Genomic DNA, 17,049 nt, shown 5'->3' with positions numbered 1-17,049 from the left:
AGTCTCTCTGTCATGGTATTACCCCAATGGCTTATGCTAGAAACGGGCCTGCCGTTTGTGAACACGAAGAGAAAGGAAGAGGATGGTTTTAAAAGGCTTCTGCTCTTAAAAAGATCAGTGGATTTACCGATACCTTAATTATGTTGAAATATGAACACACGAAATGCCTTTAGCTGTAGGTGGTATCAGAGTGTGGCTCGTCAGTCAGATGTGAATCGATCTGAATTGATTGGACAGCCATCAGGAAATGATGATAATTGATCCCTTTACCTCTTTCATGAAGCCATATTCCAGCATTTCAAATGTTATGATTCGTCGCTTTTCTCAGTTTTATGCCATTCAACTTGAACATGCTTGGGTTTTGGACTGTTGGTTAGACCAACAACTTAGCACTCAATAGTCATGAAATTTTCAATACTAAATATGTTAAACGTGATTAATCGGTAACGAGAACTAATTGTCAGCTGCTGACTTATACTGTACATGTCCACAATCCTAAATTGTTGATATTGGTGGAATAGCACGAACCCATTGGTACATACAAGATACAAACAGAACACTATGGTTACTGCTATGATTACATAAGAAATCTACCCATACTGGCTTTAACATTTCGTCTTATCCTGCAGTTCTTGAGTGCGTGTACTTAGGTAGTATCACTGTTGGGAGTGACTGGGTTTAGCTGGTTCAGGATGTTATACTGAGCATTACTGTCCACAAAGGTAAAAAAACAGGAAGAACTGACAAATGAGACGGGACAGCCTGTGTAGCTGTACAGTGTGCATCCCGTCACACAGGACAGCCAGGATTGAGCAATTTAGACAGAATCAAATTTGAAAGGCAAACAAGGCGCTCACAAACTTAAGACATGAGAGTTGAGCTAAAAAGCTGTTTTTAGACGCCCTGAAGACATTCGGCGACATTTTCATGTTTCAGAAGAGAGCTGACGCCCGGGGGAACCTAATGGAACGCCACCTCAGCATGACAGCCGCGGCAGTCAGTTCGCCAGCTCCTAGATCACAGCCTCCTCTTACTGTGTTTATACAACACAGAGCACTGAGACATCATCTTTTTTGGAGAGGCAGCAGAGTGCTCCATCTCAAGAGAGATATCGGAAGGTACCAGTCAAGTGCTAAGGTCAAGGAGGCTGGCGAGGGCTGCTTGTGCAGAGAGCGTCTTTAATTTTATTAGCAGAGAGAAGGGGACGTGTCTGTAGGGAAATGAGAAGGATGACAGCTGTGGTACAGCCCGGGCTGGACACTTGGAGAGGTCACAGAGAGGTCGTCTCTCGCAGCCCATGTGTGATCAAAGCATTATTTCATACTTGACACCGGAGAGACTGCCGGCTGCTGACACCTCACACCTTCCCTTGCATCTTGCTTTGGTCCTCCACATCGTAGTCTGGATCCTGGAGGCACACGGATAGCTGTGTGACAGTGTTTTAAAGGGCAGACGTGTCCCTAAGGAGCAACTGTAAATCTTAGTACAAGAGACGGGCACAGAGGAGAACAGACGACGAGGGTGGCTGGATTTCTGCGTTTCATGCATGGTGTAGCAGTTTAGAGACGATTGCTTTGAAGAGCCCCCAAAACTACTGCAATAGGTCTCATCACACAGCACACTCACAAACCTCCTCTCTTAGTGTTATTCAATGAACAACTCAGTGGCAAGTAAGTGTTTTTATTCTACCAAATACTACAAAAAGGCTGTAATATATTTGCAGCGAATGATGTATGAATATTTCATCCCAACTCTGTATCAAACGCAAGATATCAAGAGCAAGATATCAAACCAGGGCGACATCCTTGATAGCAGTGAGATTCTTAGGGGCTAACGCTAGTTAAACTACATTCACCAAATACGCTCGGAACTGCCTCTTGTAACATAAAGAAATGCCACAAAAAAAAAAGATACCAGCATCCAGCTCACTGCTATAAAACGTGATGGGCAGAGCAGTGAATCATTGGGTTTCCAGCAAAGTAGCGGGCCGTAAATGTGGAAATAGCAACAGGGGTTTATGATCTACCCATGCTGCTTCATATCTATGTTGTGTTGCAAATGGTGAGCTGTGTTGTGTCGGCTGTACACAGGCACGGCCAAGCATTGAGCTAAACGCTAATGTCAGCATGCTTACGTGCTCATATCTATATGTGATATATGATATATTATATATTATATGTTGGTGCTGCTGATGTTGCAGCCCCCTCAAACTTCACCACATTTTTGTTTCAATGTTATGTTATTACTGAAACATGTGACATGTGTTCAGGGTTACAGCAGTGCATGTGTGTGTGTTCATTTTAGGTGCATATAGGTGGATATGTAGGTGCATTTAATGGTCTTTATGGTTTTGAAATTCAACTGTCACTTTGATGTATAGGCCTGGGGTTTCTTTCTTTTTTTTTTTTTATTATATCTGTAAGTGCATATAAGATCTGCCTTTCAAGCTGACAGTCAGTTTTAATTGCCTTCATGGTTTTATTGGACAGCTGTAGTTCACAGGAGAGAATCTGAGTTCAGAAGTTATAAAAGATGCCATAAAGCCACAGTATTTGCATTTAAAATATTCTTCCATTGTGCTCATTCTACATTAGTTCTGTGATTTTACATTTAAATACCCATTATCACAAGTGTCAGTCTTTTAAAATGTGATTAATCTTCATTAATTATATCAAAATGTGAGATTAATTACTTATTTTTTTAGTTGATTGATGGTCCTTCTAAAATGTTCTCCGGGGCCATGAATTCACAGATACGACCCTGCGGGGGGCCTGAATCAAAGGGCCCTGGAACATCAGCTGGCCATCTGCTGTCAGTGCATCTGTTTAGTTAGTTTTAGTCTTTCCCAAATTGTTGGCATTCGTTTGACCAAATGATTGGTTTCACCCATTCATTGTGGGCTCTACCAAATCTTCACCTCTTTTCTTTTCCTTGCACACAAGAGGACCAGAGGCTGACAACACCAGAGCAGAGCAAAACAACAAGGGTATACTCTGAGCATACAGTACACGGACACCATCTAAAGTAGATTCACAGTGGGGGGAAATGGTAAGCCAGTCTTTTTGGTTTTGTTTTGGGTTTTGTTTCAAATTACCGATACAGGGTATTGACTTGTTCCAGAACATCTATAGTACTCAGTAGTCGGCTCGCTGTCGGCTACAGTCTTTGTGTTGTGCTCAGTTGCAGGTGACGCAGTGTGATCAGCCTGCTTTTGTCAATGCTAAGTCTTTGAGCTCTGTTTGTTGTGTCAGGGCCTTAAGGCAGACAACACCCATTTAGTATGATGGGAATATCAGCATTGTGTGTTTTTTTTAATCTTAGCACAGATTGACAGTGTTAGCTGTCTGTTTCTGAAATGCCTGCAGTGCTTCACAGATGCTGGGTACCGAGTTGCTGTTTTCAAGGTAGACAGCTTGTCAGGATGAGTGACGGGCGCTGTGGCGGGAATTAGACCATCTGAGGGGAAGGAGGGCGGGATTTACACCACTCTCTCTGTCTCAAGACACAAAGCTGCATATCGTAAACGTGATGCCTCTTCAATAAGACATAACGATGTCTTTCACAGATTCCAGATGCACCATTTAACAACCCAAACATGTTTCCAAATGATCGGACTTAAAAGAACACTTGCAAACTGACTTGACCTGAAGAGACAGTATTTTTCCTGAAGGAAGATTACATGCACTTTCCAAAAAAAGAAGTAGAGTCACATAAATGGTCCGTTCAACACCAGAAAGAAGACTCATTTGTAAAGTCAAATCTTTGCCGTAGGCCATTTTGTCCCTCTTTGTGGCTCTTCAGCAGGGGGTCAGCATTGGAGATAGCTTTGCAATCAGCCACCACACCAGGCAATCACCAGTGTATCCATAAGGAGGGATTCCATTTGAAACGATGTGAGCTTCATTTCATGCTAAATGGTGAAAAAAAAAAAAAGAAAAGTAGCACTGCTTTTTTTTTTTTTCATCCATTTTCATTGGATTGTTGTCTGTGGAAATCAGCACTGAGGCTGTATAATCAGAACATTCAGTGTGGGGCATTTTTTCAGCATTTCGCTTTTTCAACCTTGTGCCAAGAGTGAATGAAAAAGATTATTTCACAGGTAGCATCAAGGAAGTATTCTGAGGACTGGCAGTCATGATCAGTTCAAGAGCGCGATATGCGAGAAATAGGCTAAAAGAAGACAAGCAGCGTGTTCTATCTGCAGCCCTGCGCAATGTCCTGCTAGATTTCTATAAATTTATCACAGAGGACTGGAAGAGTAATGGCGATGTAAGAAAACAAAGTCCACTAGGGACGTGTACTACATCATTCAGATTTAACACCGCCATCTGTTTTGTGGTGCCCAGGAACAGCAACATCAGTGCTTTAGACAAAGCATTTACACAGATGACAGATGCTCTGGAGAGGCAGGGTCTTTACCTGTGGAGAAGTAGGCCTGATGAAAGACACACACATATCTAATAGGTGTTGTTTTTGCCTTTGGTGGTGTACCCTGTTCACAGATGCAGTTTTTTTTTTGGATGCCTTCTTCTGATAAATGTCAAATCAAAAGCTGACCTATTTAGAAAGTCAGAGCGCTTTCACACCTATGACAGACTAATATCCCGAGTGAGATCTAACCACCCACGGCACCCCCTCGCATGCTTGTGTTTGTGCTGCCAGCTGTTCACCTCTGGACGAGGCGAAGCTCAGATTTGGGATCAGTAATGATAAATGTGAAACGTACGAGCCGTGGACAGGGTTTTGAGGTTCTTCTTTTTTCACCTCATACAGCCTTTAATGACCTCCACTTAGCAACATTTCCTTTTTTACTTAAAGGTACCAGTAATTTGACTCATACGCACCAACAAAAGCAACTGCTTCTTTATTAGCATGGGTCTTTACACTAAAAATCTAATCTAATTATAACAATCTAATAAAAACAGGTTCTTTTCATGTAGCATACTTATGGTAAATACCAGATATCACTACAGAGTGCTGATTGATGTTAGTTGCTTTGCAGACGTTCTCAACCGTTTGGCTACACCAAGCAGAATTTTACCAGAATCTTTGACCTTCAGGAGGCGTCTCGAGACGTGCAGGAATCTGTAATGGAGAAGAGAAAGACACTATGGAGCGAAGTTGTGTGGCAATATTGATAAAATGTCACCTCAGAAATGAGAGGCTCCTAACAGCTTTTGTTGCACTCTTTTGTCTGTGCAAACAGCAGGTCTGCACTGGCAGCTTTCAGCCCAGCTGACTACTGTTATTGGCCCTTTCTGCCTTCAGCGACAGCGAAACTTCAAGTGGTAAAAAAGGCTCCTTTTTTTTTTTTTTTTAACAGTTTTTGTGAGATAAACAGTGAAAATAAATTAAGGGAAAAATGCTGACACCATGTAAGTAAGGCTCAGCTTGCAATGCTGTGCAGCAGCGCTGTGCATTGTGTTTGGATGTTTTTTTGTTGCTGAATATGATAGAGAGCTTTACTGTGCGGGAAAGCCTGTACAGGATTACCTAATAGTTCGCATACTGCCCAATATGTCCGCAAGCACCTGTGAAAAGTGGCAAATTGATTTTCTGACATTCAGAAAAACTGATGTTTATTTTGAAGGCGACCTCTCTGGAATACACCCCAGCGTTTTAGCATAATGCAAAATCTAATTATTTAGCATCCTGTCAGGTCGTGTCTCGGGGTACACAACTTGACGAGCCAAAACACGCATTCAGTTGTCTCATGTCTCTCTGTCTCCCTCCCTCTGTCTCTGTCGGCCAATGAGCGGTGTCAAGGATGTTGCAGTGACTTGACATCTGTGGCAGATGCACGGTGGCACCTCAGCCGCGAGGGCTGACTGGAAACCTCACTCTCGGAGCTACAGCAGCTGGCCTGGCTTCTTGGAGGGAGACTACTTTAGCACAGGGGAAAAGCCTTGTTTGTTTCCTACTGGCTTGGCATTGTTAGTAGCTGAGTTATTAACTGTGTAAAATTTATGCTAAGCCTGACTTAAGGCACAAGCCTCTTTAGGGAGCTGTCTCATGTCTCATTGAGCCGCCATAGTGCTCTTAAAACGAATCCTCCCACCGGCCTCAATTGGTAATGTTGTCTTGTTCATCATTACTAAGAAACTGCTGCAGAAAACAATACAGCAGCCAATCAGTTTGTCATGTCGCTACCATTGTGAGGTATCATCAGTTGCGGGCAGGCTGCCAGAGCGAGGATCACTTCACCTAAAATGCAAGAAAGCATATTTTTCCCTTTGCTTTGTCAGTATTTGATGATGATAATTTTACGGTTACAGTGCCTGGCTTTCTGATCTCTGCCTCCACTCCTAATAATATGGAGGACAATTACATTTTTAAAGTTTTGATCAAGACACAATGTCCCCATTTCTCTGGATAATCCACAGAGCACACTGGTTTGAAACTACTGCATGTATCTACTGAAGAAAGTTCTGATGAAAACTGTCAACATGAACACAGTTTCTGCAAAAATGTTTCACGGTATTTTAAATGTCATTTTTTAGTCCCAGACATGGACATGTGCAAATTACACCCAAACTATCTATCCTATCCCTCTGTGCAGTAGAAAGTTCAAAAGTAGGCTACATGATATTGGACATTTTCATGAAGCTCTGCAGCGTGTTAGCTAAGACAGCTAAGGAAGTGTTTTATTTGACAGCAACCCGCACTTCACACAGCCACGTCAAATCTGTCATACAGTCGTGCTTTTTTCAACTTCAGAACATTTCTAAAAAATTAAGCCGTTTCTGTACCAAAAACCTTGAAGCCGTCATTCATGCTGTTATTTCATCGTGGTCACGTTACTGCAGTTCCCTTTTCTCCCTCTGCAGCAAAAAGTCTACAATTAAACCAGAATGCAGCTGCCAGGATTTTAAGAGGTACCAAAAAGGAGAGCACATTATACCTTTATATCTTTTCATCTCTGCACTGGCTGCCTGTAGTTTTAGAGAGTATTTTAAAACTTTAATAATCACTTTTAAAGTGTAGAAAGTGTGGGCCCCAAGCTATAATTCTGACCTTTTAACACCCCATTTACCGCCCTGGACGCGGAGGTCCTCAAATGCTGCACTCCTGGTGGCCCCAAATTCCAAACTAAAAAACAAAAGTGACAGAACACCTGCCATCAGGGCAGTCTAACCTTCCTGGGGTCCTCTGTCTTACCTCCCACAGCAGTACTTTTTATTGTTTTATTCTATTTCTTTTTTTATTGTTATTTTTTATTACTGTTTTATGTTTTATTTCTTAATCTATGTAGTGTTCTATTGGTGGCATTGCTTTTTCTGACCATATTATTATGTGTATTATTATTATTAGTAGTAGTGTTATTATTAATAGTATATAATGATAACAATATTATTATTATTCTAAGTCAGAAAACTAGCTAATATAGCTGAGAACAGAGAGTATAAAAGATGTAATGCAGTATGCTTATCACTAAATCTTTGACAGCTCTCTGTAAGTTCACTCAAACCTGTTTGTTTCAGGTAATAACAGCTCTATACAGCAGCACTATTGGGACTACCGCCTCTCTGTGTAATAGAGGAAACACCTTGGGAGACCTTGGGTTTTTTCTCTTAATTTCAGGGAATACACAAAGAGGAAAGATGGACAAAGACTACTGTGAAGATTAATAATGAGTTAAAAATATCTGTGGTTGCACAGCTCCACTTAATTGGTCACACGGATGAAAGTTTGTAGAAATTGATTTCCTGGAGTGCTGCAAAGTGTGGTGTAATGTGATAGAGGAGCGGAGCCTCTCAGCCTCTCAGACCTCACTCTTTAAGATCACTCCATGAAAAAGCTCCTCCGTTACAGTAACGGGAGTGAAATGCTACCCGTTACTTGCGCCGCGGCGTGTCATTGCTGTCACCTCTTTGCCCTCAGCAGTCGGGCGGTGTTGATGTGGTGTGTTGGGGTTTTGGACGGCGCCTTCAGCTCTCTAATCCGGAGAGCAGAGAGGTGCTGTCGCTGACAGGCTGACTGACAGGCAGGCAGAGAGGACCCAGCTGTGATGGCTGGTGTCGGCTCAGTGGCAGCCTTATGATGAATTGCCTCTCTTGAATGATAGCGCTGTTACTGAATGATACTGACGCGGGATTGTTCTGTCAGCATCTCACCGGCGACCGCAAATAAAGAAATAAATAAATAAGCGAGAAATGAACCGCTATGCAACTTGCCTCCCCATCTTTTTATTTTTCATTAAAGTTGCCACCTCTCATAGATCTCCATATGCAGTGATATGGAACTGGAAGTTTGTGCAGAATACGAAGAAGGAAATTGCCTTGTAGAACCACGAATGTGGCCAAACTTTTGAGAGATTGAAAGCTGCCTCTTGTTTGTTTTTTTACTCTTATACCCAGCAGAGTATATCTGAAGTAACACGTCCTGTGTTTTCTTCTTTATTGCCACTGCATAGATTATGTGTGATTGCATCATGATAAATGGGACTTCCACAGTAATGCTGAAAACAAGTTGAGTTCCAGTTGTCTGCCGATAAATGCAATTTTTTTTTTATGCAGAATGGATTATTTTTCTCTCATTTCATGATCATTCACCTCACCTCTCTTCTTTGTGTCTACAGCTCAGATGACTACTATGAATACGGACACAGTGGGGAATCATATGATTCGTACGGTAAGTTGCAGACATCTGCCTTCCTTCTGTATATCCCGTGTCAATTGTCAGAATATCAGCTTCTGGTTCCTGACTGTGCACCGCTGGCCTCCTCTCAGTTGCCATAGCGCCTGGATAATCGTGTGACGCCTTTGACATGTTCGTTTGGACACGTTGAAAGTGATTTATTCACATTTCAGGGCTTTTACTCCGTCAGTTCATTTGGCTCATTGGGAAATAACAATGCCACTGAAAAAAACATGGTTGTACATAGAAAAGAGTTTACATATTACATATTAATAAAAAAATAGTATTATATTAGATTCTTTAATATTGTTTTAAACCTATATTAAAAAACAACAACATTAATTACATCTTGGGAACCTTGCACACTGACTTCACAGATTTTTTTAAATGTAGGTTTTGACCATACCAAACCAAATGCTGCGCTCAAGCACTGAAGCATAGAAAAGTCCAAAGGCCAAGAGACTGCAGAATCACTTTAACATCTCCTCGGCTTTACTTTTTGTTCACTAAAGTGACTGAAACCACACGTGAAGCAGAACTTCAGTCAATGCAAAGCAGCTACTTTGAGTGCTCGTACGTTACATGTAATACAACTAAGGTCTTTTGGTAAATGCACAAATGTCCCGTAATAACAGACGCCTGTGGATCCTTAACATTTCCAGCGTTTGCAAAGGCTTGCAAAGATAGATGTTGGCCGACAGTGTGGTTTTCAGACCAAACAATAGGTGCTCGGGCTGCAGTCGTACAGCAGCTCTGCAATCAGCTAAACAAAACAGCTTTATGTATAAGAAGACTTTGAATGAAAAGTCTCCGGCTCAGAGGCAGCTCGCCACGCCTAACAAGAGCTGTGAATAGCGCCAGGTGAGCTTTTCACACTGTTCAGACAAAGTTAGCAGCACTGAGACGCTCTCCAACAATACTGTGTCAGCTCTTGACAAGATACGGGAGAAGTGGGCCAAGGTCATGTTTGCTGCAGAGTGTACTTGACTGATAGTGGAGCTGATACACAGCACAGTACAGTACAGTAGACCTCGCTGCTGCACAGCTCACCTCTAATCGTGTATTAGCGTGGAGTGGAGAAAACATGCAGAAACTCTTCACAGCAGTTATTTAGACTCTGCTTCTGGTGTGTAAGACAAAGTGTGTTCTGATAATGTGTGAGACTACAGTTTGGGTTTGTGCGTTTCTGTCTGCTCCCATTTATTACGTTTTATTTGTAAATGCTTTTTTTGAGCTTTCTATCTGGCGACGGACTGCAAACAGATCCCAAAATAACGACTTACTTTTTAATTACCTCAATGCATAACTTAGAAAGTTTATAGAGATTTATGTGTCTTAAAGTACAATGAGAGTGACTGATTTTCATTTCATGCTTTAAAGATTTTAATGTGTTTTTGGAAGTCAAAGCTAATAAAAACTTTCCCCAACTTTCTCTGGCTGCACAAGTAGAAGAACTGAGCACCTTCCAGCTCTTTGGAGCGCCGCGTGGCTCCACATGAAATAAAAATCCGCTGCCGCATGGGTCACACAGGAAAAAAGGGTGACATTTCAAAGGAAACAGATAAACAGCGTTGATGTGCACCCTTGTTCTGGAAAACACAAGGTTACCTTGGTCTGTTTCTTCAAAGTGACTGTCAGTGAAAGGGTGACAGGTTTAATTAAGGGGTATTGGCTATGTGCTGCCAACAGAGAGCCTGTACACAGAAAAAAACAACCCTTTGTGAGCCTCAGCTCTAGGGAAGTCTCAGCGCTGGCTGAAGATCAGACAAAGGGTGCCATCGATACTGGCACTTTCACATTGACAGTACCAGGGGGTGAACGGGGGCTGATTTGGACTAATGGTAATTGTGACCTTTTCGCTGGGAGCCACTAAACGGGTCCTTTTCAAGTAGCTATTTGATCCTCTCATTCAATTATCTGAGATGCATCCTTCCAGGTGAAAGTCAAGCTTCTTGGTGTGAGTCACTGTTTGTATTCCCGGCGCTTTTGTAATAAGACGGGCGGCATCGATACCAGACGTTCAGTGCTCGCAACTCTGCCGCATTATTATCTCAAAGGGAACTTTGTTTTTTTTTCATAGAGCTTGAAAAACGTACACAGGTTGTTGTGAATGAATGATTTAAGCATAAAGCCTCCGTAATCACTCCGCATCTGCTTCTCCTCTTTTCATCCCAAACAGGTCTGGAAGAGTGGGCAAACAATCGCGGCAAGGCACCGTCAGCACGAGCAACCAAGGGAGTGTACAGAGAGCAGCCATACTCCAGATATTGAACTGTTTATACAAGCCGCACCTGAGTCCTCATGGCTGTTTCAACCCAAGTAATGGATTTTTTATGGACGCTCCCACCTTTTTAGAATTGAAAACTAAACCACAAAATAACACAAATGAAACAGTGACAGTGAGACGCTGAATGAGTAAAAAACTGGTCCCCCCCCCCCCGATTCTAAAAACATACTGGGTAAAATGTGTAAGCAATTGAGGTAATCTGCCCTTTGCTCCAGGAGAAATCGACTGGACTTTGAGATTAAGAGACTCCATAGAACATTAAGTTTCTCTCTCAGCTATGTGATTGTGAAGAACGACATTGTATCAAGCTCTTTTACTTGGTAATGATTAGTGACTGGCTATAAGCTGTCGATACAATGTCTCTGCACAGCTGCCAGTGCAACTTAATTTATCACCCTCTCTTTCTTCAAACCTTGACCGGCGTGGTTGATCACTTTAAAATGTAGTAGCTTAGTTCTAGGAAAGTGCAGTACTGTAGATATTTTTTCTGAGGGTTAATTGGTGAAATTGTGTCCCTTGTAAATGAAACATTTACAAACTGAAAAAGAGAAAAAGTCATACTGTATACATATTGTTTTGCTGTTTCCTCCTTTTTGTAAAAGAATAGTTCTTTAGTGTTAAAGGGCTTATAAAAGCATGGTGTGCAACTGTGGATATTGTCAGCTGTTTTATTCTAACAAGCTTATGTAGTTGTGTTCATGAGTCTGGCCCCAAAACATCCACTTTAACACATCTATAAATAACTGCTCATACTTCCTGTACACTGAACAACCAGAGCTGCAAAACAGTCCAGGAGCTTTTAGATTTTTGTGATTTTTTTAGGTGCTCTAAAAAAGAAAAAAGTAATTTTGATGTCATTCTTTGATTTAATACAAGATCCTTTTCTGACTTTGTAGGCGTAATAATCAATTTTAAGATTCTAAATCACAGGCTGGTGAACTGCTAATCATTTCCATCTAGAGGATTTGTTCAACTATATTGATTTTGAGCTTATGTAAGCCCTTTAATATTTTCTTCTTTGTTGATGCTGAATAAACATTTTGAAAGAAAACACTTGTGTTGGAGAGAATAATTATGGACCCCGTAAAAAAAAAAAAAAAAAAAGCTCTCTAATTTAAACTAACATCCCCAAATGAAAAAAAGCTAGCAAAGTCTGGAATATCTATCGGCTAGACAGAAGCTGTAATGAATTAAGAGACAGTGTATATCCTCATAACTAAGTGAAAAACTAAATAAAACAACATATGTTCAAGCATAAAATCCAAAGTGGTAAGTCGGCATTACCAAAAATACTTCTAAACAGTGTGAGCAGCAAATGGCTGTTTGCGACCTTGTAAATGACCTTGGTAATCTGATAAGGATGCTTCCCTATTTGTATTTGACCGCCATGTGATGCATTTTGTGGGAAACCTCTCTCTCTCTCCGACTGACATTTGGAGGATTTAGCGATAACGACATCACCACTCTTGAAACTCTGTTTGTTCGTATAATTCGATGTGAAGCCAACGCTGATCACGTCAAGCATCGTCAGTAAACACACATTAACTTCCCCGGAGTGTTTACCCTGAAAGAACCGGGCTCGTAGCGGTGCATGAAAGCCTCCGTGACCTCTAGGCCATGTTCGGTTCAGTACAAGGGGAGGGTTGGGTGGGGGGGCGGGGGGTGGACGGGGAGGGGATTGCTCTCTCTTCTTGTTTTGCTCTTTCTGTTCTACTCCGGTCATGTGACCCTCTCCTAGTCGTTTAAAGATCCTGCCTTTGCCCCGTCCATTAAAGAGACTCTAAATGACCCCCAGCTGACCTCCGCAGAGAGAGGATGGCAGTAGCTGTTTAAAAAGACCTCCGTCCCACAAGGTAAACAACCTGACCCAGTTTAACCTCTCCCCTAACGTAATTGAACATAAAAACTCTCTAAACTTAAATGTAATATGTTTTCCTGTCTCTGTTAAGTCCATAATTTAGCCACAAAGCTGGGAATAATTAGATATCTGTAACAAAAACACTGTAAAAGAGTTTGATAAATAGCAGTAACTGTGTAGTGAAATAACTCTATCCTAAGACTTTGATAAAAAATATATCCTCTGTTACAATAATTCAGCCATAAACTTTTGTGTCCTGGCATTTGTTTTCCTGTTAATAGTAAAGTATGTTCATGTTGTGAACTTGCGTGGTCACAGTGTTGTTTATATTCCTCTCCAGGTCGATGTCCCGGCTTTACCAGGCCACCCGTCCAATTATCTCATTGGTGCTCAAGGTACGCCGTTTTCTGCATTGTGCGGTGGAAGTGTGTGATGATGTTTGTCAAATATAGTGGAAGTACGGGGTCAGAGAAGGGTCAAAAATACTGAAAGCTTTAGGGTTTTATCTGGTGCGAGATTCTTCAAACAGGAGTCTGCAGAAAAATGAGCAGAGGCTTAATTTCACACTTTGTTTTTCATCAAATGCGTGTGTGTGTGTGTTCTGCCTCTAATGTCTGTGAGGATCTCTAGCCTGTAAACATCATGATATAGGAAGCACACACGGTCAAAGAAGGGTCAAAGAGCTGGAAATCGTTGAAATGTTCCAAGAAGTGTGCGGAAAAATGGGAAATAGATGTTTTTTAATTATTAGAAGATGCATAATCATACATATTGATCCAACCAATATAGAGCAAGCAGCTACACAGGGACACATCTTAGTATTGTGATGTTAGAAGTAAGAGGGTTAGCTCTGGATATTTAATGGTGCAGATTTTATCTCTGGTGTCTATGTTCACGCGGTAATATACTGAAACTCAACTAAGGGTTGAAATATTCCGATCTTCAGCGTTGGATCATTGGAAAAAAGGTTTCAAGATGAAAATGCTCCTCCAGTTGTTGACAGATGTAGAATCATATGCATCGATCGAAGCCACGTTGCATCAGCACTCCAATGATGTCTGGGATGGTTTTGCGTGCAAAAATAAAAATCGACAATGATTGTGGGCTTTGAGGTCGGATCAGACGACCCCTTTCGAAATTCTTAACAAGGCTCCGTGATGTCCACTATATTTAACTATTCTTTCATTTATCAAGAAGCCGTGTGCTACTATGTGTTGATCTGAAGCATGCAGTGTGAGCAGTGATAGAAGGGCTACAGACAGTCAAACTACAGAAATCCTCCCTACATGAAAGACTGACCCTCAGGAAAAATCTGGAAAGACGCTCCAACCTGTTTGGATATCGATTTGAAAAACCTTTAGGAAGTCAAAAATGAAATATTCTACAGAGGACACAGTGTTATCATGACATATCAAATATTAATGTGCCTTTGAGGCAGCTTGATGTTCTCTTGACGGATGTTTAATGTTAAAAATATTTTCCTGGAGCTTTGAAATCCTTCAGAATTGCCCGTAGCCTGGAAGCTTGACCCTCTGGTCACCTGCTGTACCCTCCTAACCCTCAAGGGGATTCCTGTCCCGCTGGACTCTCTGCCTCACTTTGTACCTATGCAACCTACCTAGTGCATAAGAGAACCACTTCCAGGGTCCCTTCAGCTGCAGTTTGAAAATGACACCCAATCAGAGAAACATAATGCCTGACTGAGGCAGATTACAGAATGTCCTCTTTGGCTTTGCTTTTTCTTTTTTCTAAAGCTGATATTGTTCATCTTTCTCTTCTTTCTTCTCTTAATAGACTTGACAAACGACCCGCAAGCTTCGCTCCAAACATTCAAGCCCACACAATGTCAGAACCAGCCCTGAAGAGGCCGTCCAGCTCCGCTCAGGATCCGCCCTTGGCCAAAACGGTGGACTTTCTAAATTTTCACAGTCTGGGCTGTGGTGAATCCTGCGGGGGGGTGGGTGGGGGGACAAGATGGAGTGACTTGTTGAGCTGCAGGAAAGGAGGAAAAAGATAATACATGTATCACACGTCGTCATTCGTCGGAGAAAGGGCGGTAGGGAGGAAACCCGTGAGGCAAATGGAGTTCCTCCTCCTCCGGGACGATCTGTCGAAGAATATTTCCCTCAGAGCTTCACTCTGTATACATTTTACATACACGCAGGAGTGAACTGACTGTGAACCTGACCTGCGTACTTCTTCATTCAGGCTGCCGTCAGAGGGGATGTGCCTACCACTCACACTAGACATTAACTGTCGCCTACCAGGGAGGTTGAGTAAATACATAATGCAGTATGCTAAGAAAACAGCATATTTCTAGCAGACTCCTAATCTCATGTTGTTGTGCTCGTTAACCTATATCCAGCCCACTCCGATGAATAAATAATTCACCAAGTGCCTTATTGTTGCAGTTTTAGATGTTTAGTCCCATTGCCAGAGTTAAAATATGGGGCAGTACTCTCCAAACCATTCAGTCATTTTCCCCACTTTTATGCCGTTTTCTCTTTTTCTTTTTTCTTTTCTGTGCATACCATAATGCAGGAAAACACCACCCAGCCACACACACACACAAGAGTACAGTCTACTCCACATGTACAGCTTAATCACAATCGACTTCAGTGGATATTACAATTCCAAAATAGCTTTCTATTGGATGGGGCGCTTCGCTCTGTCTTGTGCATAAGTCCTGATAGGCTGATCCGTATTCCGCACAGTTGTATGTCCTCGGTGGCAGACAATAGTTTTCCATTAGAGGAAGTGATTCTCTCTGGAGCCTCGGGCCAAGCCTCACACAATAACACGGCGACCTAAAGCTTGCATCTCGGGCTCTCTGAGTCAACTCTCATCACCTCCGGGGGGCTGATTCCCCCTCTGAGGTGGCTTAGTACGACAGGCTTATCTGGAGTAAAGCTTGTCCAAGTTAATAAAGTAAGAGCAGCTTATTTGATTAAGAATGCATTCAAAGGAGGATGTAGTGATCTGTCACTGGGAGACAAGTCCATTTTAACACTAGAATACAGATCGATGGGTCCTGAACTTTGGGCACAAGAACCCGTGGAGGTTGTTTTTAAAATGGCTTCAGGGGATCCGGAGCTAAATTAAAAGCCACAAAAACCTGTTTTCTCCACCAGCTGCTTACTATGATCGCTGAGGCCCGACATGAAGACACAGTGTTTGAACTCGTTCCTTCCTTTCTCCCTGACTTTAAGTGGGATCTGTTAGGAAAATGTGATATCATGTATTTTCACGCACCAATCACAGTTTAGGAACATTTGACTGTGAATGTGGGGTTGTTTGCTCATGGATCAGACCACGGACCCACACAGTCCTGAAAGAGCAGAGCCGCTTTTTAGTGTTTGAGTGGGAAACTCCTCGAGGGAACGGTTTGAAATTTTGAGAAACACACACATATAAATGCACCTATTTGCTTTCTTGCCAAGGTTTTAATGACAGGATTGTCACGTGTGTGTGTACGGTAAGTATGTTAGCTTAGCTTAGCATACAGACTGGAAACAGGGGGGAACAGATTCTGTCCAATCCAACAAAATGCACACTCTGAAACACTAAAGCGCTCAATAATTTGTTCAATCTAAACTCCTACTTTGGTTTTTTTAACAAACAAAGTACATTGCATTAAATTCTGACCCTGCTGAGCTGCTGGTTGGCAGATTTAGTTACCTAGAGACAGAAACAGCCCTGTTTTCAGTCTTTATGCTACGCTCAGATATACTGTATACGGAATAGTATCATCTCATCTACCTCTCAGCGAAAAAAGTGAATAAGTGTTTTTCCCAAAATGTCAAACTATTCCTTAAATAGCTCGGTAGATTTTTATCTGAAGTTTCGCTTGTATTTATTTTTTGACTTTGTCAGCTTATTTAGCTGGGGACATAAAAGAAACACTGAATATATTATGACATATTTTCAGGGGCTTTAAAGCTACTATGTGTATGACTAAGGTGTGATTCTCGTAGCCTTCGAAATATATATATGTAAAGTTTTGGAATGAAAATGAGAGGATGCAGGTGAAGACTGGTGCAGCCTGTGTGTTGTTTTCAGCTCACGCGTCCTGACTGTCCCGGGGTCAGGTTGTCGAGGTAAGTATCGTGGTGCATTGCCGTCTGCCACAGTGTCTTTTTGTTAACTGCCACGTGGGGGTACAAAACGCCCCCCCCCACCTCACCAATGTTTAAATTCCATAAAGTGGCTTTCATTTCATTCCCTTTAAAACAATCACAGGAGGCAGCAAGCAACTTTCAATATGCTC

The 17,049-nt window shown here is 41.9% G+C and overlaps 1 protein-coding gene across 1 annotated transcript in view; it reads left to right on the top strand.

The window, feature by feature from the left end:
• khdrbs3 (KH domain containing, RNA binding, signal transduction associated 3) overlaps positions 1–10,927 on the top strand; it is a 91,621-nt gene extending 80,694 nt beyond the window's left edge. The window contains exons 8-9 of the mRNA XM_070846952.1: positions 8,579–8,631; positions 10,817–10,927. Coding sequence (XP_070703053.1) covers positions 8,579–8,631; positions 10,817–10,908 — 145 coding nt within the window. The 3' untranslated portion in view covers positions 10,909–10,927. The remainder of the gene's footprint in view (positions 1–8,578; positions 8,632–10,816) is intronic.
• The last annotated feature ends 6,122 nt before the right edge of the window (positions 10,928–17,049 follow it).

Source organism: Pempheris klunzingeri, chromosome 16 (assembly GCF_042242105.1).
Source record: "Pempheris klunzingeri isolate RE-2024b chromosome 16, fPemKlu1.hap1, whole genome shotgun sequence".
NCBI classification, from domain to species: domain Eukaryota; kingdom Metazoa; phylum Chordata; class Actinopteri; order Acropomatiformes; family Pempheridae; genus Pempheris; species Pempheris klunzingeri.
The sequence above is the reverse complement of the archived record's forward strand: the minus strand, read 5'-3'. Positions and strand labels throughout refer to the sequence as shown.